This window comes from Erpetoichthys calabaricus, chromosome 1, assembly GCF_900747795.2.
Source record: "Erpetoichthys calabaricus chromosome 1, fErpCal1.3, whole genome shotgun sequence".
Lineage (NCBI taxonomy): Eukaryota > Metazoa > Chordata > Cladistia > Polypteriformes > Polypteridae > Erpetoichthys > Erpetoichthys calabaricus.
In genome coordinates this window covers 172,409,648-172,436,264 of record NC_041394.2, presented here as the reverse complement: position 1 = coordinate 172,436,264, position 26,617 = coordinate 172,409,648, and the positions used below count along the sequence as shown (strand labels likewise).

General features: G+C 37.3%; 1 protein-coding gene across 1 annotated transcript in view; it reads right to left on the bottom strand.

Annotated features, from left to right (window-relative positions):
- si:ch211-102c2.8 (trichohyalin) overlaps positions 1–26,617 on the bottom strand; it is a 114,109-nt gene that overhangs the window by 74,822 nt on the left and 12,670 nt on the right. The window contains exons 2-8 of the mRNA XM_051931940.1: positions 24,119–24,191; positions 21,115–21,206; positions 17,460–17,520; positions 16,538–16,663; positions 13,562–13,678; positions 11,964–12,071; positions 3,042–3,108 (exon numbers count right to left, since the gene is read on the bottom strand). Of these exons, the coding sequence (XP_051787900.1) occupies positions 3,042–3,108; positions 11,964–12,071; positions 13,562–13,678; positions 16,538–16,663; positions 17,460–17,520; positions 21,115–21,206; positions 24,119–24,185 (638 nt within the window). The 5' untranslated portion in view covers positions 24,186–24,191. The remainder of the gene's footprint in view (positions 1–3,041; positions 3,109–11,963; positions 12,072–13,561; positions 13,679–16,537; positions 16,664–17,459; positions 17,521–21,114; positions 21,207–24,118; positions 24,192–26,617) is intronic.

Below are 26,617 nucleotides of genomic sequence, written 5' to 3'. Positions count from 1 at the left end.
TAATATGTCTTGATGTAAAATCTTCTAACAATCAACTTTCTTTTTTAGAGCTGAATTGGGAGTTTAGAATGAGCCTTGTAGCTAGAGAAAAAAAACAGCTGTGTGAGTTTTTACTACTGTATATGTTGTCATCTGTGCTCAAAAACACCTACACGTGCACCATGGAGTCAGTTCTAACTGGCCACTTTACATCGTGGCATGGCACCTGCACTGTTTAGGATTGTAAAACAGAACAAAGGGCAGTAAACATAGGACAGAATATTAATTATATATAGCTCTCTTTTCTCCAGAACATACAGTGCATCCAGAAAGTATTCACAGCGCATCACTTTTTCCACATTTTATGTTATGTTACAGCCTTATTCCAAAATGGATTAAATTCATTTTTTTCCTCAGAATTCTACACACAACACCCCATAATGACAATGTGAAAGAAGTATACTTGAGGTTTTTGCAAATTTATTAAAAATACAAAAACTGAGAAATCACATGTACATAAGTATTCACAGCCTTTGCTCAATACTTTGTCAATAATAATAATAATAAATTTTATTTATATTATGCACCTTTGGCAGCAATTACAGCCTCAAGTCTTTTTGAATATGATGCCACAAGCTTGGCACACCTATCCTTGGCCAGTTTCGCCCATTCCTCTTTCCAGTACCTCTCAAACTCCATCAGGTTGGATGGAAAGCGTCGGTGCACAGCCATTTTAAGATCTCTCCAGAGATGTTCAATCGGATTCAAGTCTGGGCTCTGGCTGGGCCACTCAAGGACATTCACAGAGTTGTCCTGAAGCCACTCCTTTGATATCTTGGCTGTGTGCATAGGGTCGTTGTCCTGCTGAAAGATGAACCGTTGCCCCAGTCTGAGGTGAAGAGCGCTCTGGAGCAGGTTTTCATCCAGGATGTCTCTGTACATTGCTGCAGTCATCTTTCCCTTTATCCTGACTAGTCTCCCAGTCCTTGCTGCTGAAAAACATCCCCACAGCATGATGCTGCCATCACCATGCTTCACTGTAGGGATGGTGCCAGGTTTCCTCCAAACGTGATGTCTGGCATTCACACCAAAGAGTTCAATCTTTATCTCATCAGACCAGAGAATTTTCTTTCTCATGGTCTGAGAGTCCTTCAGGTGCCTTTTGGCAAACTCCAGGCGGGCTGCCATGTGCCTTTTACTAAGGAGTGGCTTCTGTCTGGCCACTCTACCATACAGGCCTGATTGGTGGATTGCTGCAGAGATGGTTGTCCTTCTGGAAGGTTCTCCTCTCTCCACAGAGGACCTCTGGAGCTCTGACAGAGTGACCATCGGGTTCTTGGTCACCTCCCTGACTAAGGCCCTTCTCCCCCGATCGCTCAGTTTAGATGGCCGGCCAGCTCTAGGAAGAGTCCTGGTGGTTTCGAACTTCTTCCACTTACGGATGATGGAGGCCACTAAGCTCATTGGGACCTTCAAAGCAGCAGAAATTTTTCTGTAACCTTCCCCAGATATGTGCCTCGAGACAATCCTATCTCGGAGGTCTACAGACAATTCCTTTGACTTCATGCTTGGTTTGTGCTCTGACATGAACTGTCAACTGTGGGACCTTATATAGACAGGTGTGTGCCTTTCCAAATCATGTCCAGTCAACTGAATTTACCACAGGTGGACTCCAATTAAGCTGCAGAAACATCTCAAGGATGATCAGGGGAAACAGGATGCATCTGAGCTCAATTTTGAGCTTCATGGCAAAGGCTGTGAATACTTATGTACATGTGCTTTCTCAATTTTTTTATTTTTAAGAAATTTGCAAAAACCTCAAGTAAACTTTTTTCACGTTGTCATTATGTGGTGTTGTGTGTAGAATTCTGAGGAAAAAAATGAATTTAATCCATTTTGGAATAAGGCTGTAACATAACAAAATGTGGAAAAAGTGATGCGCTGTGAATACTTTCTGGATGCACTGTACATATCACACAATGCCTCAGAAAGGCAAACTGTACTATTAAAGAAATCAGAAATTCTGCACAGTCCATTTCCTACTTCCACGATTCTGGCATTATAACTATTAGCACTTACATTACTACAGTAGATTCAAGGTTAGTAGCTTTTATCGTCAAGGCATAAGGCTCTTCCCAAGTTTATCTTATATCTATCATTTGATGTTGCTTTTAATTCTTGGTATTGTTTTAATGTCTGTTGTTAGTTTTGTACAACTGATACTAGTCTTTGAGCGAAATGTAAGGATTTACATAGGTATAACTGCGTACATGTAGCAAAAAAATCTGAGCTTGAATTTGAGAAACAGGCAAGTGCAATGTGATATGCAAGTGTTTTAAAAATCACACTACCCTGAATGTACCACAAAATCATATAGTTTTACTAGAAAGAGTGAAAGTTTTGCTAACTATTCTTTCCTCACTCTTCAAGCAATGATATCAAAAACTGACAAGAGCTACAGTGTAAGCAAACTAGACTGAATTGAGCTGAGCACCAATTACTGTAGAGCTGAAAAGTCAAACAGATTCTGTCATCTCTAAAGTTGCCCAGGTTTAGGACTACCCTCAGATTGTTCTGGAGCTGGTCTCCCAGAGTTCCCTCTGGCAGCCCTAATTATTCAAGCATCCTTGGAACCCATTTCATAACTAAATATCATGCAATTCCTATACTATCTTCCTTCCATAATATGCAGTTGGAAAACATATACATTCTCAGATGGAATGACTGCTGTCACCTTTTGGTTTGGGTGATTCTCCTGGCCTACTGCTAATTCTTCATTGCCTCTTTCTTGTAGTAACTTCCTTTTCAAAATGTCTTATACTGCCCCTTGGTGGAGGGCACTTTGACAGTTTCTCCAGTTACCGGTGTGAACAACATGTCCAGTATCTATTATTGACTAGTCTATGCTTCTTTCTGCCCCTGACAATGCCTGCCTATCCAATGCAATCTGTTACACTATATATATAAAAAAGCTTAATAACACAACCTGTACAAAGCAAAATACAGCACAAAACTGAACGAGATTTCAAAAAACAATCTATTTTAGACGTAAGTATGCTTACCTGGACATTTCTCTCATAGGACTTTGAGCCCATTGACTGATCAGATTGCCACTGCAATTTACTGTACCTTTTAATGAGGAAACATTTTTGTCAATTTTATACCATGAATATAAATAAAACACTGTTCAATATAAGCACGAGCAAAACTTATATAATAAGTAAAAAAGATAATTATACTGCAATCATGCAAATATAAGCTTTAAATCAAAGTAATGGAAGGCATGAATATCACCAAACTTGTAATACTGTATTTTCATAACAAATTAGTTGGTTGGGATGACGCCAGTCTCCCAAATGGAAGCAAAGATTGCTTGCAATGTCAGGAGGACAGCCTTACCACCAGCCTGAAGAAGTTCACCCCAGATACCAAAGATCCCTGCAGCTTCACCACCTGTGCAATTTCAGTGAGACTGGGTGTTTCACCACTAATTGGAGGATCAGCCTCAAGAACTGTGGACCCAGAGAGGGTCAGCTTTAAACAGTTGCTCAATGTTGCTAGCTCAGCGGGTCACAACTGACTAGAAAATGGGACTTGTCATCCCTATCTGGAAAGGGAAGGGTGATCGCCTGGATTGCAGCAACTACAGGAGGATAACACTGCTCTCAGTACCAAGTAAGGTCCTGGCTAGGGTTGTCCTCAATAAGATCTGTGATCACTTTCTCACCTACCGGTGACGGGTGCAGTCCTGGCACTGAGGGTACTCATGGAGCACAAACACAAATATCGGTAGAGTTTCTTTGCAGCTTTTGTTGATTTTCATGAAGTGTTCGGCTCAGTTGATCAATCTGCCCTGTGGGACATCCTGAGACTTCTTGGGATTCCCTCACAGTTTCTGGATATCATGGCCAGCCTGAAGACTGGTACTGTGAATGCCGTGCAGAGTGGAGGCAGAACCTCTGTGTTATTCCCAGTTGACTGTGGGGTTCGTCAGGGGTGTGTTCTTGTTCCTGCTCTGTTCAATGCTTGCATGGACTGGGTGTTCGGCAAGATCGTGGAGTCCAGCGGCTGTGGGGCATCTGTTGGCAAAGAAATATTCACTGATCTTGACTTTGCCGAGGATGCTGTGATCTTCGCAGAGCCAATGGAGGCTCTGATTGGGGCTCTCAAGAGAGTGAGCGAGAAGTCTGAGTGTCTGGGCTTGTGAGTGTCCTGGATAAAAACCAAGATCCAGGCCTTTAATGAACTCTTAGGCACAGCCATTAGCAGTGTGTCTGTCTGCAGAGAGAGTGTCGACCTTGTCGAGAGGTTTACTTATCGCGGCAGTGACATTCATGTCTCTTGTGACTCTTCCTATGAAGTCAGTAGACGGGTTGGGAGAGCATGGGGGTTCATGAGGTCACTGGAAAAGGATGTGTGGAGCTCCAGATAACTGTGCAAAAGGATAAAGGTCGAAGTCTTTAGAGTCCTGGTGCTTCATGTCTTGCTATATGGTTGCAAGACATGGACACTATCCAGCTGTCTGAGATGAAGACTGGACTCCTTTCGTACTGTGTGTCTTCAGAGAATCCTTGGGTACCGCTGGTTTGACTTTGTGTCGAATGAGCGGTTGCTCATAGAGTCCTGAATGAGGCACATTACCTGCATTGTGAGGAAGTGTCAGTTACAGCACTATTATCATGTAGTGCGATTCCCCGCGGGTGATCCGACTCACATGATCCTTATTGTTGAGGACCCAAGTGGCTGGAACAGGACAAGGTGACACCCACGTAACACCTGGCTGCGGCAGATAGAGGGTCATTTCAAGAGGGTGGGACTGGACTGCGTGTTTGCCTGGGGGGTTGCCAACCAGGATCCCAAGCTGTTTTGTCATGAGGTGGGTGCGGCAATGCGCTGTACCAGTGCATGCTTGTCAACCAACCATAGCCAATTAGTGATGAGTGAACACCACTGAATTTGCTTCACCTTGACTTCAGCAAAGCTGTGGAAAAGTTCTAGATACTTTGTCGAACCCAGTGAAACTGAACTAGTTTTGAGTGGATAATAATGGTGCAATGGTGCTTTAAGTGTCCTTTGGGCTAGGGAAGCAACTGCCAATTATAGTAGACCAATTATTGTGCCCAAATAGTGACCTGAGCTGTAAGGCAGTCAGCAGCGGACTAACAAAGGTGGGGGCCCGCTGGGCTTGAACCATTGTTTGGGCCCAACCTAGGTGTTCTGTGGGAACCACAGAAAAACTAGCATGTAATATCAATGTAATGTAAACTAACCATGTAATATCAGTATTTGGAGTTGCCTAAATTTGAATAGATGCTACACAAGAACACCAAGTAGTGCAAGAGTTTGCAATAAGTGCATGGATAACCACACACCAAAAAAATGAAGTAAAGAACTGGATCTAACCAGGATAGAAAAAGAAGGGGGAGGCCCATATAGTCGACTGCATAAGAGTATAAGAACATCAGAGTGTATAACTTAAGGAACAATACCATACAGGTCCTCAGTTCTCTTTGTCACTAAATACATGCCAAATATCAGTGTTGTTGGCAAATGAGAAAAAATGACTCCGGCATGTTGAACAGGATGCACTTTTCCAGTCATCTTCTGACCAATATCTGTGTTCTTTTGCCCATTTTAACCTTTTCTTTTTATTTGACATTTTCACATATGTTTTCTTCTTTGAAATTCTGCATCTAAGGCCAGCATTCCTGAATTGTCTTTTTGTATTTGGTATGTACTTAAAGAAAAAGTCAACTAAGGACCAGCATGGTGTTTGTTTCTCAAACAACATGTTCTGATGTTCTTATCCTCTTATGCAGTTGTCCATCTTGGCCTTCCTCAATCATTTTCTGTAATGGTTAGATCCAGTTCACCCTCTTCTCTCAAGTCAGTAATAGACACCTGTTATACAATCTTCAATTTCTTGCCATTATGTCACATAAAATAGTATTATTCATTCACAAAAAAAAAAAAAAAAGACAAATGGCTGCTTCATTTTGGCCATTTTTGAATCCAGAACTTAACTTTAAGAATGCCAGTACCTTTCAACACAAGAAAACAGAATAACAGGTTTCAGATGTGCTATTGCAATTGGAAAGGTTTCTCTAATAACCATTTAGCATGTAAACATGACTAATTAAATATAACCTTAAGGGAGTTGACATTAGGTCACTGAAGGAATTTCTGCTGAAAATGGAGTTTTGTAGCCATATGTGAAAAAATACATTAAAATAATAATAATAATAATAATTCATTACATTTATATAGCGCTTTTCTCAGTACTCAAATCGCTATCCACACAGGGAGGAACCAGGAAGCAAACCCACAATCTTCCACAGTCTCCTTACTGCAAAGCAGCAGCACTACCACTGCAAAAATCAGTTATTTTAAACGGTAATGGTCATTATACACACTAGTAATGGCTTGACTATATTTTAAATCAATTTAATGGTACCTAGATGAAAAAAATACAAATTTCTATCAAAAACATGAAGATTTTATGGGTGACCCCAAACTTTTGAAAATAAGTGTATTTACTATGTTGAATGAAAGCACACAGCATACAAGATACAACACATTTTGTTACTGCCAACATGAATCTTAGTCAATTTTTTAACATCCTAATCTGTTAAAGTTTGTTTTTAAAGGCTATAGCAATGCCATTGTGGCTTTTTTATATTATTTATTGAGTAACATTAAACAAAAGGCAAAATTTACAAAATTAAAAATGCAGTTGTAATTGAAATAGTATATGGAAATTTTAACACATTATATTACAATTTATATTCGGTCAGAGTCAGAGTCAGTACTCTGGTAACCCAATCTTTGCTTCCAACTCCACCTCTGACTTCACAACTCTGTTTCCTCAGCCCTGGGGAATACTTTAAACTTTTCAGGTGACAGATACTGTATCAGATGATAGACTGTTAAGCTAAATTTGCTTAAGCTTAACAAGAGTGCTGGAAGAGCTGGAAAGCAAAGTAGGATTTTAGAGTATATTTTAGCCTAGTTGTTTGTAAGCTTGGATTTATACGGAACTAACCATGAGCTTGGTGTGGGTTGAATTCGCATCTCATGAGCCTGAGTGATAATGATGTTTTGTAACACTCTTTTTGATTTTGTTTTTGCACATAATTTCAGTTTATTTTGGTTAATTTAAAATGTCAGCACACCCTTCTAGCAGTAATGAGAACCTGCGCCTACAGTATATGACCTAGGGGTGTCCTTCTTACACTGCTCATTGGGTAAGGAGGGAGTAGGAGTTGCTGTCTTTTAAAAAACTGAATTTTTCATAGAGTCTCCTTGTGACACCCCATGTAGTGGGAATTGGGGTCATAAGTCTACACTCTAGGTGCTGACTGAAAGTTCCAAATGAAAAAGAAAAATGCACACAAATTAATGAAAACCCATATATACACAAAAATCAAAAATAAATTTGTCTTCCTCCACAGTAATCCAAGTCAGGAAGCAGCTCCTCTGAACAGTGTATAATTACCAAAACAAGAATACTGTATTCAAAATACAGAAAAAGAGAAAAAAAGTGTATATACAAAACTAAACAGTGCACCATTAAACACAACCCAATAAATATCTCCACCAAAGTAAATCCAGAGATATTTATACAAGGAAAAAAAAATATTTACAATAATCAAGGCACAAGCCGCAGTGCTTGGTAAACTCCAGATAATGTTCTACCAAGTTTCTCTCTCGATCAACCCAGAAGACCCGCTGTAAAGGTCGGAAATTTTCTTTTGTATTCGGCGCCGTTGTGCTGACCAATTAAGCTGTCGAACGGCATCCTTTCACAGGCGCGCGATAATGTGGACGCGTCTACGAAGAGTGGCGTCTCCTACCCTGCAAAATTTACTATAACCGAGCCTTCCTTTGTGACGCGAATTGCGCTTCTCTCATAAAACTGAAAGTAAGTCCTTTTTTTCTTCCCTTCTCCGAGCTACTGTCCAGGCAACTGCCGATACGGGATCCCTTTTATAAACTGCGGCAAGCCGATACTAAGACGTTCCGCACTTTCTCTTCTTCTAGCGTTATGAGGTCGCGGGAGGCACACGCACGAGTGGAAGACAGACAACGCCAATCCACTCCTACACGAGACCCGCCGTGAGGCTCCCCAGAAGGCGCTCATATAGTCTGCAAAGACGTCCCGCTGCACTTTTTAAATTGACAAAAAAGGCAAACTTTTATTCTTTATACTTTTTCTCCTTTTTTCCCCCCAACCAAATGCCTTTCTCATAACCCTGCAGAGGACACAAAACTAATTTTATTTAATGGCTGGTAATGCCAGTGAGGCACATTATCACACTCCTCTCTCTGTTTCTCTTGCCCTTTCTCACTCTTTTCCTGGGAAAGAAATCTCTTAATGTCTTTCAACTAAGAAAAAGAGACATTTGGATCTGTTTGCTGTTGCTAATTGGACTGTATGAAGATACAACCCAATCAGTCAGGTTATATGATTCTGTGTATCATTTTGTACTTGTTACGGGTTTGTAAATAAATATAGCTTGCGAGTAAAAACTTAAAGCCAGTCTCTCTGCCTAACTGCACCTAAACTATTATGTTAGGTGCATGCCACTGATTATCTGATAAAATGATGAAATAACATCTCAACAGAAAATCAGAGAAAATGTTGATTTATTGGCCTAACAATTCCTTTATTCTAGGGCTACTGATTAATTACCGGGTAACATGTACAATTACCGTGTTTAAAATTTCTGTGATTACATTTTTTTAACGCAGCCTCTACATGCATTTGTTTAATCTGGTTAATTTGACTATGCTTCACAAACTGTTAATGAAGCAGTGCCAAATGTATCAAAATCTATTACTAGTAGTAACAGGTCACGGCTACAAAGGAATTCCAGCTGAACTCATCCAGCAAAACATGCTCATCTCCATAATACTCTAACGAACTACCTTGTCAACACACAGATACATAAATGCAGCCTGAACCTGAACTGCATCTGTCTCTCACCTTCAACTGACCCTATACAGAATTCTCACTGTGCTTTTAAAATCTTGTTCCACTATCATCGGATAAAGGATCATGTCACCCATTCCCCTGTCACGTGTGCACACATTACTTTATATAAGTGAGCTAACCTTTCACCCACACCTGCCAAAGCACCCTTTTTAATCCACAGGCAGCATGCTTCAATAAAGCTGCAAAAGTGCACTTTTCAAAACTTTTCTGTCTTTTTCCTTCTAGCTACTTTCAGTCTAGTGCCAGCAAGCGAGCAACTCTAAAGGAGACAGACAGGTTTCAGGTGACTCGGTAAATTTTTTTGTTTCCTTAAAACAGAATTTCAAACACTTTGAAGATGCAAACTCCACACAGAAGAAGACTGGGCATAAATAGCATTCAAATCTAGGATACTGGATCCTACACATGGTGCCACTATGCCACCCCTACATTTTACTATGTTAAAACCACAATTATTGCAAAAACCAAAGCATATAACTTCAAACTATAAAGCTTATTATTAGTGTATATTTTGGTAAAACAATGATATCAAATGCTGTATTTTCTAGGTTTATATTAAATATGATTTCACAAGAATAAGCCTTTTTATGATACTATTGCTGTACACATTACGGATTTTCTTTACATTTCATCATGTATACAGCATAATCCTGCATTGTCACATTTTCCTAGAAACTACAAGAATTAAATAAATGAAAATAACTACATTTCCATTACACATAACACACACTTTTTTAAATGTTGGCTCTGTCCAGACAAGTTTGCTTTTTGATGCTGCTAGGAAAGAGTGCTTGGCCCTGCAACCATCACCTGGATTAAGTAGGTGTAACAGAGGATGGATCAATATTCGCTAAATACGGCTGGTATGGTGGAATAGCAGTCAGTCCTGTTGTCTCACTAGATCAGCCCATTTATAATTTGTGTGTAGTTTGGGCTTTCTCCCTGTGTGCATGTATTTTTTTTTTTTCATCCCACATTCCTGAAATAAACATGCTAGGCCAATTGGACGCTGTGAATTGACCTGGTGTGAGTGTATGCATGAATATGACCTTAAATAGGCGACGGCATTTGTGAACCTGCAACTGGATAAAGCTGAATTGGAAATGGATACAAATAAGTAATATGATTTGCTTCCTCACAAAACAGCTGCAAAGAGGTAAGTGAAGTATGAGTTTATCATCCTGTTTTCACAATGTAAACATCACATAAGATGTTTGTAATTCTTAAAAAATAAAAGAAAAACATTTGTAGTCATTTAGCATTTGCTAAGCTACTTATTCTTCTTGAACTGGTGCCGCAGAAATTCCCAGATGATTCTGTACTTATGTGGTGTATTAACAAAGGGGATAAGACAGAGTAAAGGAGTCAGGTAGAGAACTTTGTTTCTTTGTGCAAAGAAAACTGTTTGCATCTTAACATCAACAAAACCAAAGAACTGGTTATTGATGTTTGCTGCAACAAAGAGTCTTTATGTCCAGTCCCAATTCAAGGAGTGGATGTAGAGGTGATCTATTCTAGAAGTATTTGGGGATCTACATTAATGACAGGTTGGACGGGTCTCAGAACACTGAGGAACTTTATAAGAAATGGCAGAGCAGGCTCTTTCCCTTAGAAGAGTGCATTCCTTTAATATGGAATATCTTCAATAACTCTGCAATTGCCAATGCAATTTTCTACACTGTGATGTGCTGAGCTGGTAACATCACTTCAAGAGAGGCCAACAGAATCAACAAGCTAATTAAATGTTGTAGGATGCACTCTGGACCCCCAGGTGGTAGTCGCAAAGGACAGAGTTAAAACAAAACTATGTGCCATTATGAACATGCTGTACATCCTCTTCCTGAGACACTAACAACTGAGGACTTTCAGCCAACAAATCATTAAGCAGAAGTGTGTGAAGAAACACTAATAGGGCTCCTTAATACGAATAGCAATACTTCTGCATAATGCCTCAGTGTAACTGGGACTGCCATGTCAGACGTTTTCTTTCTTTTAATTTTTGTGCTTTATAGAAATTCTGGTATGTATTCAGACCAAAGTGTGTGTAAATATTTATTTAACCACCTATTTAAGTATTTATTTATTTAAAGAGCTTCTGTTAAAAGCCAAATTCCCCCTGGGGAGAAATAAAGTTCTGTATGTCATATAGTGTTAGTGGAAGTTGGGGAAGGTTGTCATCAGAAATATCAGCCTGTAGTCTGAAGGCAGACTATTAGTGTTCCTCTAAAGTTTTTGCAAAGAAAGTTGACCATATATACAAGCAAATATTTGGAGTATCAAAAGTCTGCTGCAAACTGCTACTGACAATAGTTTAATAATGCTGACCAGTCACAGCAAATTAAATTCTGTACAGTAGAGCTAAATAACAATTTTTATGTTTGATCACTTTAGCAAAGCCTTTTGCATGTGTCTAAATGTTTAAAAGCTCTTTAATATCACTCTTCCTGCTCAGTATAACTCTGGTATGGCCATCTTGGTCAGATAAATATGAAATGGCTCGGGTTATAGAGTGAAATTCTGAATCTGGCTAGTCAAAACAATCTGTTAGCTTGACAGTCTTTACCATGGATTAAAAGTGTATAAATTATGTTTGTTTTTGCAACTTTCACTTTAAAAATACACCCTAGAGAAAAAAAATGCATTGCTTCTTTGGACATGCCATCCTAGCCTGAATGGGACTGATAAGGCTGCACCTTGGACCCAATAGGGAGAGTACAATAATATCACCAAATAATGACAATGTTTTATTAATTAACATTATAATTAAAACCTTTTATAATAATCTTACATACAGTATATAAATATATATGATATACATTTTCATTTTATTTTCAAAAAGCAGAACAATAAAATGGCATACTACTCAATCAAACAAAAAATAGCATAACAGATATGTCCATTTACTTCAAAATCAAAGAGACAGCAAAAGAAAAATAGTAATTCAAAGAAAAAAATAAAAACAAGATTCAACAGATTGAAAATATTTTACCATTTCTGGTGGTGAGAGCTTTTTGAAACTGCTTCTGGACTTTTTCTGTCCTCACTGAATCCAAGTCACTGTCTATAGTCACATCGTCAAAGTGCAACAAAGGCACTCCTTAAATTAAAATATTAGTTAAAATGCTGAGGAAAAATGCCACTGATAGGAGACTATATACCCATATACAACAATAATTTTTACTACTACTATACACACATACATAAAATAGTATACTGTACATGTTTATTTATATATATATTTATTATGTATCCAAATATACAGTATGGCCAATTTTCAGTTAGAAATCAAAAACAGGAAAACATCCAAATTCAGTCACATAATAGATCTATTAACAGATAATAAATAGAGAAATAATAGATCACAGAATTCAACCAGTGTTGAGAGTTTTGGCATCATTCTCTCAAATAACCACCATTCAGCTGATGTGGTGAACATAGTTAAAGCCAAAAATAAAAGCTTAATTGACTTCAAATCTTTTCACTGAGGAAGCAATGACATAAGGTTTACTGCATTTCTATGTTCAGTGAAACGATGAGATGAGTAACAGCACTCCAGAGACTTTGTATGGGCCATTGACATCAAGGAAGATACTCTTCCATACTTTAAAGAAATGCTGCACCAATGGGTGAAGCTGGTCACTCAGTAGCAATTAGAATTGACCGGGAGTTTGAACAGATTAAAGATATACAAAACCAGTCACAATGAAATGACTAGAATATTTCACTTTTTGAGTAAAACCAGAGTTTTTTTTTGGTGTCCACCATATGTACACTTGCCTATTTGTAAAGATCATAGTGACAGTTACTTTGCATCAATCAGTTTTATACTTTTGCCTTATTTTTCACACAACATTTTATGCATAAATATGTATTTCCAGGTATAATGAGTAGTTTGTAGTACAATCTAAATACAGTTTACTGCACTGTTTAGTTTTTCAAAGACTACTCTTGAATAAATTGCTTGATAATACTTCAGGCATAAATTAGCTGTCAAGTGTGTGTTTATTCGTGCATTTTAAAATATAGCATGTGCACCATGATACAAAAGCATACACTTCAGACCAAAGTTGTTTTTTGCTGATAATGTTCTTCTTTCCATGTGCTACACTAACATCTTCACAGACACTACTCTTTCATGAAAGCTTCAGCAAGTTAAGCCGTTTTCATTAATGGCGCTCCTGCCAATTTGTGCCCAACTATTCTCTTTACTTAAAAGTCACAGAGGTTTTGTCTTCTCTTTTTTTTTTGGCCATAAGCACAGTAAAAGTGTTGTCCACTATTTTTTGTCATGAGTGACTATGCTGGTACTATATATCTTAAGCTTTATTTAAGCAATCCCCCATGTAAAAGTGCCTGCTAAATTAATAAATCAAGTTATTAATTTAACCGCCTTGGCAACTGAAGACTATTAACTGATAACATATTTTAACAGTTTCCATATTTAAGATAATTTTCAGGATATGTCTATGGAAATATGGATTTTGGACTACATGCGACCTTATTTTTTACTACATGACTTAACAATTTATTAGATAAACTTCACTGTAATTGTCTATAGTAATACAAAGCAAATAAATGTCCACTTACCTGCAACATGTTTAACAATCATATCTTGAAATGTGTCAACATAGTCTTCTGTTCCGATGGTATTTACACTAGATTGGGACCCATAATTATTGCTTTGTTTTCTGTTCATTTTATTATCTGAAAATATTTATACAAATCAATAAGACAAAAATGTACTCTTTCAATAGAATGATCTATTGATTTATATGTTTATGCTCATCAAAAAAAATCAAATCCAAGTACAAGCTTCTTGTTCTTCTTCATTTTGAATTCTTTTTTTCTTTGTGGTCAATTTCACTGAATTACAACATATGCAAGATAAATAACAGTTTACTAGGAATTGAAAAAACTGTCCCTGGTCCCCATTTCCCACCTAATTCCAACTGTTGGGTTATGTATCATGTGTTAAATGATTTAAAAATCTAAATAATCAATTAATAATAATCAATATAATTTTATTCTGTACACCCATGTACAGTGGTGTGAAAAACTATTTGCCCCCTTCCTGATTTCTTATTCTTTTGCATGTTTGTCACACAAAATGTTTCTGACCATCAAACACATTTAACCATTAGTCAAATATAACACAAGTAAACACAAAATGCAGTTTTTAAATGATGGTTTTTATTATTTAGGGAGAAAAAAAATCCAAACCTACATGGCCCTGTGTGAAAAAGTAATTGCCCCCTTGTTAAAAAATAACCTAACTGTGGTGTATCACACCTGAGTTCAATTTCCGTAGCCACCCCCAGGCCTGATTACTGCCACACCTGTTTCAATCAAGAAATCACTTAAATAGGAGCTGCCTGACACAGAGAAGTAGACCAAAAGCACCTCAAAAGCTAGACATCATGCCAAGATCCAAAGAAATTCAGGAACAAATGAGAACAGCAGTAATTGAGATCTATCAGTCTGGTAAAGGTTATAAAGCCATTTGTAAAGCTTTGGGACTCCAGCGAACCACAGTGAGAGCCATTATCCACAAATGGCAAAAACATGGAACAGTGGTGAACCTTCCCAGGAGTGGCCGGCCGACCAAAATTACCCCAAGAGCGCAGAGACGACTCATCCGAGAGGTCACAAAAGACCCCAGGACAACGTCTAAAGAACTGCAGGCCTCACTTGCCTCAATTAAGGTCAGTGTTCACGACTCCACCATAAGAAAGAGACTGGGCAAAAACGGCCTGCATGGCAGATGTCCAAGACGCAAACCACTGTTAAGCAAAAAGAACATTAGGGCTTGTCTCAATTTTGCTAAGAAACATCTCAATGATTGCCAAGACTTTTGGGAAAATACCTTGTGGACTGATGAGACAAAAGTTGAACTTTTTGGAAGGCAAATGTCCCGTTACATCTGGCGTAAAAGGAACACAGCATTTCAGAAAAAGAACATCATACCAACAGTAAAATATGGTGGTGGTAGTGTGATGGTCTGGGGTTGTTTTGCTGCTTCAGGACCTGGAAGGCTTGCTGTGATAGATGGAACCATGAATTCTAATGTCTACCAAAAAATCCTGAAGGAGAATGTCCGGCCATCTGTTCGTCACTCAAGCTGAAGCGATCTTGGGTGCTGCAACAGGACAATGACCCAAAACACACCAGCAAATCCACCTCTGAATGGTTGAAGAAAAACAAAATGAAGACTTTGGAGTGGCCTAGTCAAAGTCCTGACCTGAATCCAATTGAGATGCTATGGCATGACCTTAAAAAGGCGGTTCATGCTAGAAAACCCTCAAATAAAGCTGAATTACAACAATTTTGCAAAGATGAGTGGGCCAAAATTCCTCCAGAGCGTTGTAAAAGACTCATTGCAAGTTATCACAAACGCTTGATTGCAGTTATTGCTGCTAAGGGTGGCCCAACCAGTTATTAGGTTCAGGGGGCAATTACTTTTTCACACAGGGCCATGTAGGTTTGGATTTTTTTTTCTCCCTAAATAATAAAAACCACCATTTACAAACTGCATTTTGTGTTTACTTGTGTTATATTTGACTAATGGTTAAATGTGTTTGATGATCAGAAACATTTTGTGTGACAAACATGCAAAAGAATAAGAAATCAGGAAGGGGGCAAATAGTTTTTCACACCACTGTATATACCATACTTTATATATACTGTATATAAAATTATGCGACAAATGTATGCAGTACTGTATATTCTAATAGAAGAATTTTTAGATTTTGAGACTCTTATGTCCAGAATTGCTTCTTTGCTGCTGATGCTGCCAAGTTAGTTCACAAAACCCAGGTAAGTAAGTTCACAGCTTAGTCAGACTGAAGTTTTATTTCTTCTTATTGCAATAAAATGTATAATATTTTTAATTCCTCTGGTTAATTAGATCTTATTCTGTGGATAGTATGTAGTGTTGGTCATTCTCTCACTGACAAAGGTAAGACTTCAGTCGGGATCAGCACAAGACATTTATCCTGTTGCTATTAAATGTGTGTTTGCTCTAACCATAGGGCATTTCTGAAGACAATGCTTAAGTCAACTTTACAAAGTATTCCAGTTTTAAGTGTTGCAAATAATAAGAATAGCTTTTCTCAGTCGGTTAGAATAATTATTAACCAATAACTAAAGTGTTAAAGAGGTTTCTGCTTAACACTGGAAATACAAAGTAAAGAAACTGTCTGAAGACAGGGGCAGGTCCTACAAAATCTGGACAAAATAAGTTATAATATTTCAAAATATCTTTAAATTACTAAAAGATATCTCTAAATGGTATTTCGGCTTGCCACAGAGCTGAGGGTCAATTATCACCATTATCATTATCACAAGAGATAATAGTCAATATAATATTAATAAGCACCCTTACAGTAATTACTCCAAGGGACTAAATAACATTGAGTACAGTGTCTGAATTATAGGAAATGTTGGATGAATTACATTGAAGACAAATCAGTATTTGCCAAAGTAATTTTGCTTTAGCCTCACTTTTCAGTTTAAAAGCACTGAAAGAGAAAAGAGTAAGCGCAAAGCTTTTAAATAAATAAATACCTGTCAGTTCATCTTCTGAAAGAGTATTTGTTAGTTCTCTTTCAAACAGGACACTACCCTCTGGAATGCTATGGCTGCTACCAAGTTCAATTTCCTTGCAAACAGAATGACTTGGGCTTAATGACCCTAAAATAAAAACAGAGCATTTTACCACTTCAAACCAGAAAACCAGAAAAGATTTCTAATTCCAAGGTCTTATATAGTTAGGTCAATCCTGCAGTTGCTGGTCACGTAACTTGCACTGTACCTAACTCTCACCCTTTGTCTTGTGGGTGCTGCAGCTCAATGTAGAATTTTCAGGCTGAGCCAAACTGAGAGATGTGTGTCACCTGGCACCCCTAGCAAACACCAATCCCTCAGCATGGCTCCAGGGCTGGGTCCTCATATCTCTATTATGTGCAATGAACTCTTTGATTAATTAGAACATTTATGAGGTTAGCAGGCTTATGCTTTAAATATCAAAAAACAACTTCAAAATAAATAGAAGTGACCCTATGTATTAATGAAATAAGTGATGCTCTACAACACAAATCAATATTTACTAACATAAACACAACCTCATTCTGTTTGACTAAGAAATTTTGAAAAAACATATGTGACCTACAGGCCCAACATATAATTCCACTGCTCTTTGTTTCTCGCCACTTGACAATTTGCTCTGGTGTTTTTTTAATCTGTTTTTGAATGCTCTGTCTTGAGTTTGTTTCCATGTCCTTTACTCCCAAATTGGATACTTTTGCAATGTACTTTGTTACTTGAATTCTACTGTTATGTGCTGTCTATATTGACATATAACATTCTGCTATGTGAAAGGGTCTATAAGGTTTGACTGATTCATTCATTGAACATGAAACTCCTAAATGGCACTTGGATAAAAAAAAAGAAAAGAAAACACTTTGGAATTTCATAAAAACAAACTTACCTGTTCTTAAAACATCCATAGTATAGTCAGAGAAGCAAGTGTCTCCCCCAGCAGTCTGAGACTACAAAAAAAAAACACAACAAAACAATGAGTTTCAACCTACTAACACATAAGCAAGTGTGTATTCAACAGAGACCATTCAATATATAAAGTGAAAATCATCATTTAAAAGTTGTAACTTAGTAAATAAACTCAGACGTATATGGTCTACAGTGGTAGACCAATATGGAGAATTAGACGTAGAGATAACCCTCAAAGTGGAGGGTGAGTGGAACAATTGGAAGGGGGTATCAGGAGCATTGTGTGATTGAAGAATTAAGGAGAAGGTTAAAGGTAAGGTTTTTAAGACAGTGGTTAAGACCAGCAATGATGTATGGAGCGCAGACATGGGCAGTAAAGGGAGCACAGGAGAAGAAATTAGATGTGACAAAAATAAGAATGTTGAGATGGATGCACTGAGACAACTAGAAATATAACAAAAGTGGAAGAGATATCTAAGAAAGTAGAGGAAAGTTAGGTGAAGTGGTATGGACACGTGATGAGGACAGACAATGTATATATGGGCAAAAGAGTGATGGAAATAGAAGTACATGGGAAACAAAAGTGATGGAAGGCCAAAACAGAGGTAGATGGATATAGTAAAAGAAGATTTGTAGGAAAAGGGTTTTACTGAGGAGGAGATGCTGGACCAAGCTATATGAAGAAAGTTTGATCAGAAACATCGACCATACATAGAGGGGAAAAAATGAAAAAGAAGATATGATCTACTTTGACACTCACATAAATTTGCATTTCCTAAGTCAACACAATGCATAGTATAGAAGAAAGTGTTGTAATTGGATAGAAATGTTTTAACCAATTTACATATTTAATGTATCACTGAACATCACTTTAAATTCAAATGGCACTATTATCTTTCCTCATCAAAAAAGCAGTTCTTATAAAAGGTATAGAAAAGTGAGAGGTCTATAGATTTTAGGAACATTTTTCAACAACAGCCAAGTCACTCTGAGTGGAACGGTAGCAGAATGTTTTTTTCCTCCTGAGAGCTACATTTACAAAATGAAAACCGAGAGCTACTCATGTTTTCTAACGTTTCTTCTCATAGCTTATTTCACCCCAAACTGAATAAGCTTGTTTTGCCTGAACATTTAGAAAATTTGGTGTCCGCAAGTCACATTTTGCACTAAAACATCACAAAAAATATTTAGTTCACCTGCAACTGCATTTTGTATGTCTGTATGCATTTTCTAGTGTATCTCACACTATTGAGTTAAAACATGAATGCTGTCAAAACAAAACAATGCAATTCCAAATACACAGATGTTACTTATTCATTTGTCATTTTGTTCCATGTCACTGTTTCACTTCACAAGAGTGTTCACATGTCCAGTTGCACGTATGACGTGTTTTTTAGGTAGTCAGATGACTGGCACTGCATGGAGTCAACAAGAGAGGTGTATGGTGGAGTGTAGCCACTTAGGTTCACTCTTATGGAGTCATTTAAATGTTCATCTGTCAGTCTTGTTCTGAACTTTGATTTCATGACATTCATGTCAGAAAAGGCAGACTCACAGAGGTATGTAGACCCAAACAAAGCAGACATTTTCAGAGCTGCTTGGTGAAGATTCTTATAGTTATCTGGCTCTACTAAGCTCCAGAAATGCTGAATTGCCGTTGAGACTTTAACTGCACGTTATTTTGAAGGTTTACTAATATACGTATAAAATCCAATGTCTCTCTGTCTGTATGTCTGTCCGCTTTTCACGAGAGAACTACTTAACAGATTTAGATCAGGTTTTTTTCTATAATTTGCTTGAACATTCCGGTTGATTTTGCAACTTCTCTCATTTCACTATGTATCAGGTTTCACTTGCGATACCGATTTATTTGCACGAATCTGAGCTCCACACAACAGGCCGGGTTTATGGGGGCTTCCTCACTTACTCGCCAGCTTCGGGGCGTGTTCCTTAACTCTGCTTAGCTAGCAAACAAGATAACAAAATTCAACTTTGTTTGATATTTAAAATAAAGTGTTACTTAGGTCTTGATGAGTTTGAGTCCGGATATTTCTCTTTTAAGTGTATGCCACATTGAAAAGATAGATTGCAATTCAGATTGTGGATCGTGATTTTGTGTTAAAAAGATTGTGATATGATTTTTTGGAAAGATTGCCCACCCCTAATTTGACTAATCAAGTTTTCAAATTTATGTAGGATTCATTAACCCATCTGTGAGCTACTTGGAAAGGGGTTGCAAGCTACCATCAACTCTAAATTTACTTGGATATACTGTATATGAATAATTATGTGCACATATTGCACAGTGCTTCATGTCCATGAATATAACAATTTTTTAACTAATATTTGGAAATAAGTAAAGTGCTCTGTGTTTTTTAAAACGTATGCTGTGTAAAAAATTATTCATTTAATTTTATGAGTTCTTCAGTTTTCTGCTAGATCCCAAAGACGTGCGTGTTAATTTGATTGGCAACCCCAAACTGTCTATAGCAGACTATCCAGAGCTTGAATTTAAGTGCAGGATAATAGGAGTTGTGTGTTTTATTTTAAATTCTTACATGATTTCAAACATAAAAGGAATGAGAAATAAAAAAAAAACAAATTAAAGCATTAGTAGTGTGTAAGATTTAAAATTCTATATATTAAATGTTACTTTTCAGTGTTTTCAACAAATATTATTTCCTGATGCAAATACAAATCTCATAACAGTAAGTTTCATAAACCTGGCAAAGTGACTTGGTGACAAAATTAATGTTATGAAAAACTGCCCTGAAGAGTTTTTTAAAGTATGCATAGAGATTTCAGTATTTACTGTTTCCTGTAATAATGCTTAGATTTTGACTTTGTTAGTACTGGTTTAAGCATCATTTGTTTTTCAATTACCTAAAATGCAAATAAAAAAATGTCAGTGAAACAATTTAGCCCAAGCGTGTGTAAAGATCGATCAGGTAGACCATGTTGATCATTTATCCCTTAACCTTTAGAATCCGTAAGACTTGCATATTCTTGGTCAGTGTGGTGTTTGCACACTGTCTCTCCATGACAATCTTTCTTTTACTTTAGTTCTAGTTCTCTTCTCAACAACCAATGACAGGCATATCAGACTTAATGATGTCTCTAGTTGCCTCCTGGATTGCATCAAATACTGTCTCATATGGCCCTGGTCTTGATCAAGTAGGTTTTATAATGGATAGATAAATAGGAAGTAAATGTACACACAATTATGATGGATTAAAATATATTCAGAGCTGGTCTCTTAATTGCCCTCCACAATCTTGAAATTAAAATTCATCAGTTCAGGCAATATAATATTGAGGCATTGAACAAGGAGTTGACTGAATTCTCATAGAAAAACTGGGTCACTTTTCTAATGCAAAGTTGCAAATAAAGGTAGAATGTATGACATTGCACAACAAAAAGTGGTTGTAGAGCTTAATTATCCTTTTATGCGTCTTTATAATAAGGCGTACATTTGTGTCACTACTACGTTTAGGTAAACTTATTTTTAATAAATTACATGAAATTTGATGATCATATATAAAGACTTATGCAACAAAAAGTATACCATATATGGAGCTGTAAAAAGTCAAACTTTTCAAAAAATTCCTGATGAAGATTGTTGAAATTTCACTGACCTGCATTTCACTAAGCTGTGCGTCTATGGAGTCCATGAGAATATCACAGTGGTCTCTTTTCTGTGGACATTTAGGATGATCATTGTCCAGTTCTGAAAATTGATATAAATAAAAAGGTTAAACCAGTTTGTATAATATTCAATGCAGCAGGATAAGTAGGAGAAACTGAGTTTTAAAAAAAGTTTCCAGATCAATAAAAATAGTTTCTAGAATAACACTAGTGAGATCACAAGGAAGATTTATAGTTTATGAAATTATCTGTAGCAAGAAAAAAAATTTGGAGCCGAATTGTGTTTACAAAAAAAATATTGCACCCTCCATGACTCAAAGGAAAAAGCAAAAAAGAAGGTTGGCCTGGCAGGAAAGCAATTCCATACTCCAAAGAGGTAGCCAACAACACACTGTAACCAATTAATGTGGTAATCAAAGAAAACAGGTGAGATAATCCATGTACTGTATATAGAGACTATGCAAAGTCCATACACTAATGCTTAGCAACTTCCAAAATTAACACTTTTTAACTGGATGATCTGCTTTCTCTAATATTGGGATGAGTTTGATTTATTAAGGATATTTGTGAAATGTGTACCATGCTGTCTAATTAGATGTTTGATAACTTATTTCTCAAACTGTCCACATTATTAGCAGCTTAAAGTTCCAGGACAAGCACTAAATTATTTCCTAAGAAGGTTATGTCATAAAGACTCTGAGTTATGATATCTTTGAAAGCAATATCCATCCAAAACTGTAATATCAAAAAGCTTAAATGCACATTTTCCTAAAACTGCTAGCAAGTTATTTTAATCCTATGACTTCCAAAATTTCAGCTACTTTAAAAACTTACAAAACTAATCATTGCAGATTTATGCCAGACCATTAATAATGAAAGAACAAAACCTTTGAGATCTATCAACTGTATAAATAAGGATATATTTTAAAAATCTGTTAGCTGAGTTGAGAGGTTTCAAAGATTGCAGTTTCACAGCAAAAAATGTAAAACTTTGGTTTCTTTTGAACTGTTACTGAAATGTGGTTCTATAATGAACAGGCACTTGTATGTCAAATAACGACAAACACATACTTTTTTCACCTCATTCCCCCTTGTATCCCTCTAACTAGTAAGGGTTGTGATAATAAGCTGAGTTTAGTAATCGCCGCTTCCCTCTCCCTAGCAACAGTCTCCAAATCATCCTGGGGAATTACCAGGCAAAGAGATATAAAGTGTCCCACGTGTCCTGGACCTGTCTCTGAGCTGTTGTGACTCGTGCTTTTTCTGCGACAGCCACCTTAGGGACATCCTCACTAGATCTGCAAATAACCTGCAATGCCCCTCTTGATGTAGAGTGGCTGTGGCTCTGTTCTTAGCCCCCTTCCAATTCATCATATCAAAGAGAGATCTTTTTTTACCAAATTTTAGCCGAATAATGTCATAATCTCATTTGTCCAACTGCTACAGAAATATATGGTCAAATGTCAAAATGGAGACAAAATTATGAGCTTTGAGTACAGTAAATTCTTCACCGCCTAAACCTTCTTTTGTGAACTGCTGTAGAAATTGGACCATTTAAGTTACTCAACATGGAGTAAGTGAATGCTCTGATGAGCAGATAAAACCGTCACCTTGAATCTGGATGTAAAAAAGTCTCCCAAGTTTATGCTGGTGATCACTGTTAGATGAGCAAGAGTGCAAAAACTAACACCTCCAGCAATAGCAAGTGTTTTCCACTTTGCACAAAAGATCTCATTCTCTAATGCAGTGCTTTTCAACCAGTGTGCTGCAGTACAGTGTTGCACCATGAAAGATTCCCAGGTGTACTGTGAAAATAATAGTGTAGCACACCTGGGTCAGAACCTGAGAGGGACAAGCTCTGCAAGTGGTTGAGACCTGTCTGAGGAGGACAGGACTACCTGGAGAAGTTGGAATAAAAGCAGCTCCAAGATCACTATGTCGCAGAGACAGTACTTAGAGCACTTCAGACACGTCCCCTGGCTGCTAAAGTGCATCTGCCAGGGTGAGCCTCACAGGGCTGGTGCATAGTGAGAATATGAGTTACCTCTGAGGCAGAGAGGGGCGGGTAAAGGGACGAAGCAGCTAGGAGATGCAACGTACTGAATCACAAAGCTGATCTTGAAGCTGCTTTTTTAACCAGCTTATCTGGTAGCCCCACCCCTTTGGACAGTTGAGCATGTGTATAAGATAAAATATGTTTGTGGTTAGTAAAATAGTGGTGTGACTTGGGATGTTTTTGGTTACAAAAACTGTGCCACCACAGAAAAAAGGTTGAGAAACACTGATCTAATGCATCCTTGTGTCAATGAAATGACCCCTGCCACACAAATGAACTCAGCCTCACCATATTCATCTGACACAAAGGGCCTGTCCACATGTTATACGAGTTTAATCCCAGCCAGTATCTTTAGATTTTTGAGGAAAACAATCTGGGCAACATCTGTCCTACCCCTTCAAAGTTAGGCAATATGTAACAAGTTAGAAAAAGAACACAGGTAAGTAAAAAAGAAAAATACACAAGTTGAAATATCATCTCTCAAGCTAAATCTGAAACATTAAATTATCATTAATTGAGGTTGAACAGAACAGTTCTCTGTTTTATGATAAATCAAAATAATTTCTAAATGAAAAATTAGATAATGGCAATAGGTGCTTGGCATTTTATGTGAACACACCTAAAATGAGTCCACCATTCCCCATACACTACTGTCCTCTATTGGCTGTTTTAAGATAAAAGATTTTTAAAATGCTTTTAAAAGAGTTTTACATTTTCTAAAATGTGTACAATGCACTCTATTTGAGATATCCCAGTGAATGAATATTGAGCCTTGCACATTTAGAAATCATATTTCCAACTACTGATAGGAAACCAGCTGCCAAAAGTGAAAGGGTTAAACAACCTGCAAGAGTTAGTACATCCTACATGCTGAATTACTGAATGCTATTGGTCATTACAATATTTGACCTGCTTTTCTAATTTCTGGTACATTTTACCTGAATGCAACAATTCACTTGAATCATCCTTCCCAATGTCACTCCCCTCATTTTCACTGTCTGCCATGCTCTTCTGAAAAATAACAAGATGCACACAAAAAGTCAGATCAAGGAGATTTTGAATTGTGTTTCATATCAAACCTTCAGCTAATTAAAACATTTCAAGCAACACTGGTACATGAAACTCACCACCACTGGCACCAAAAGTCTCTATTTCTTTAAAATTAACATCAAGATTAACATTTTAATGGTTGTTAAACTAAGCCACACTCCTGTTTAATAAATCATATGTACAAAACCTAATTTTCATCATTAACAATTGTAGAGATACACACTTGGCTCCTTTTGATGGCTTTTACATTCTCACGGACTGGGGTGATTTACCCTTGTACTAAAATATATTTAACATTTTTAAGGATCCTAAGATGGGCTCACCCCTTTCAGGAACCTATAAGGCTTGACACGGCTACAGTTTTCACTTTCTCAGGCTCATCTCTCATTTTATTCTACCTCTGATCAAACGCCTTTGAAAATTTTGTACACCCTCCATTCCACAGTTGCAGCAGGTTTTCATCCTAACCCTTTTCCTAATCAACAAGCAGATTTCACTGCTAATTAACTCCCTTTCCCTTCATTTTAATAGCCCTGTTCTTAAGCATTCAGTCCTCTGAATTGATTCATTTCTTTATTAAATGGCAGCCAAACAGAAATGTGATGTGAAACAAGCCAATAGATGACCAGCTAAATTGGAATGTCAAACTCAAGCCAAATTCATTCCAACTAGTTTCTTAATTAGAAGCCACTACTTGCTGTTAATGAAAGCCATTATCGAATATCATGACTTGTTGCTGCTCTCATTCTGCCACAGGAGACTGTGGATTTTCTATTTTTTCTAAGACCACCGTCAAGATGTTTTGGTGACCTGAACAGACCGAGACCTTCACCTTTCTTTATTTTCAGGTTAGCTGGTCATGTGGCAGCTTGTTTTGTGTCTCATTATTGTTTGGCTGCTCATTAAGGAAAAAGAAACTATTAAGAGGTGTGAGTCACATCAATTAAAACAAGTTAATTAGCAGCAAAAACGGCTCACTAACTAAGAAGATGGTTAGAATGAAAACCTGCAGTCACTGCAGCCCACCAGGATTGGAGTTGGACACCCCTGTTTTACATGATCAATCCCTAAAGTGCCAATCACCACAAGTTAACATAATATGCTAATAAACTTACTTAAGCGTATGTATGATTTAATTTAATGAAAAGAATAATGACTCAAAGGGATTTTAGTAGAAATAGGGTAAAGGATGATTATAGAAACATTTTGACATGGCGACAAATGATCAGTGAGGCATAGTACAAGTTGTTACTTTTTAGACCTTTATTCCACTTTGAATTACACTGCACACTAAGGTTAAACCCCATGGGGCAATTACAATTGACACCAAAAACCTTAACATCACCTTTTTTTCCTTTTCTTAGAAAGCAGAAAAATAGTGTATATGAGGTTTCTGTCATATTCTTGAGATGTGAAAAGAAACACATAATTCAAAAGAACAAATAATTCAACACAAAAGAGGGCTAACACATCAGTTTGTTATTCCTTTCCCATTTTTCAGCTATCTCCATGGTACAGGCTGATTCCATGTAGCACATTAACCATCTTCAGATTGTATGTCCTGGAGGCATATAAACAATACTTTGGAAATAGAGGGACTATATTAAAATCCAAGGTGCAATCTGCCTAGGTTACACATTTCTTTTTGTTCAGAAGGACTGTGATGTAAATACATTCCACACAAAATAATGAAAAATTATATTGTTGTACTGTACAGTGCATGTTATCTTAATCTATGCATACATTCCTTCATTTTAATCTAGTGCAAAATCTTAGAATGAGCAGACAGTTTACAACCCGGCAGTAAAGAGAACTCTAGACAGCAAAAAAATGCACAGATAAAGCACCTAGCATCAAAACTTTCAGGCACAGCTGCCCATCACCAGATTTAGTGGCAAGTCATCTGTATGTAACATCAAAACATCTGGAGCCCCACATTACTTTTGGACATAAAAGCAGCCTGTCCAAGAGAGAAGGGTGTCTGAAGAAGAGGCATAAGGGATATACAGTAGAGAGACTCCATTTTCCATCTGGGAAACTCTATTAACCTGGATGTTGAAGAAGCCATCTATGCATCAGCCCGAGTGCTAAATTTAAACAAGCTGCCCAGGATGGCATTCTCCTTTGACATTGACATTTACTTACAGTAGCTACTAAACTTCAGTAAGCTTTCTGACTTTAAAGCATTTTTATTTAAGACTACTCAAACAGACTTTTACATCCATTTATATTTTCTACTACCTTTTCTACTGCTACTAATATTTCATGTTTAATAAACAGTAATTTGCCATTACTTTGTTTTCATTTCATGAATGACTGATGTAATAAGTTACATACAGGGCACCTGTTGTGGGGAGATTTTCTCTTTCTTTCTCTTAGGGTTAGCA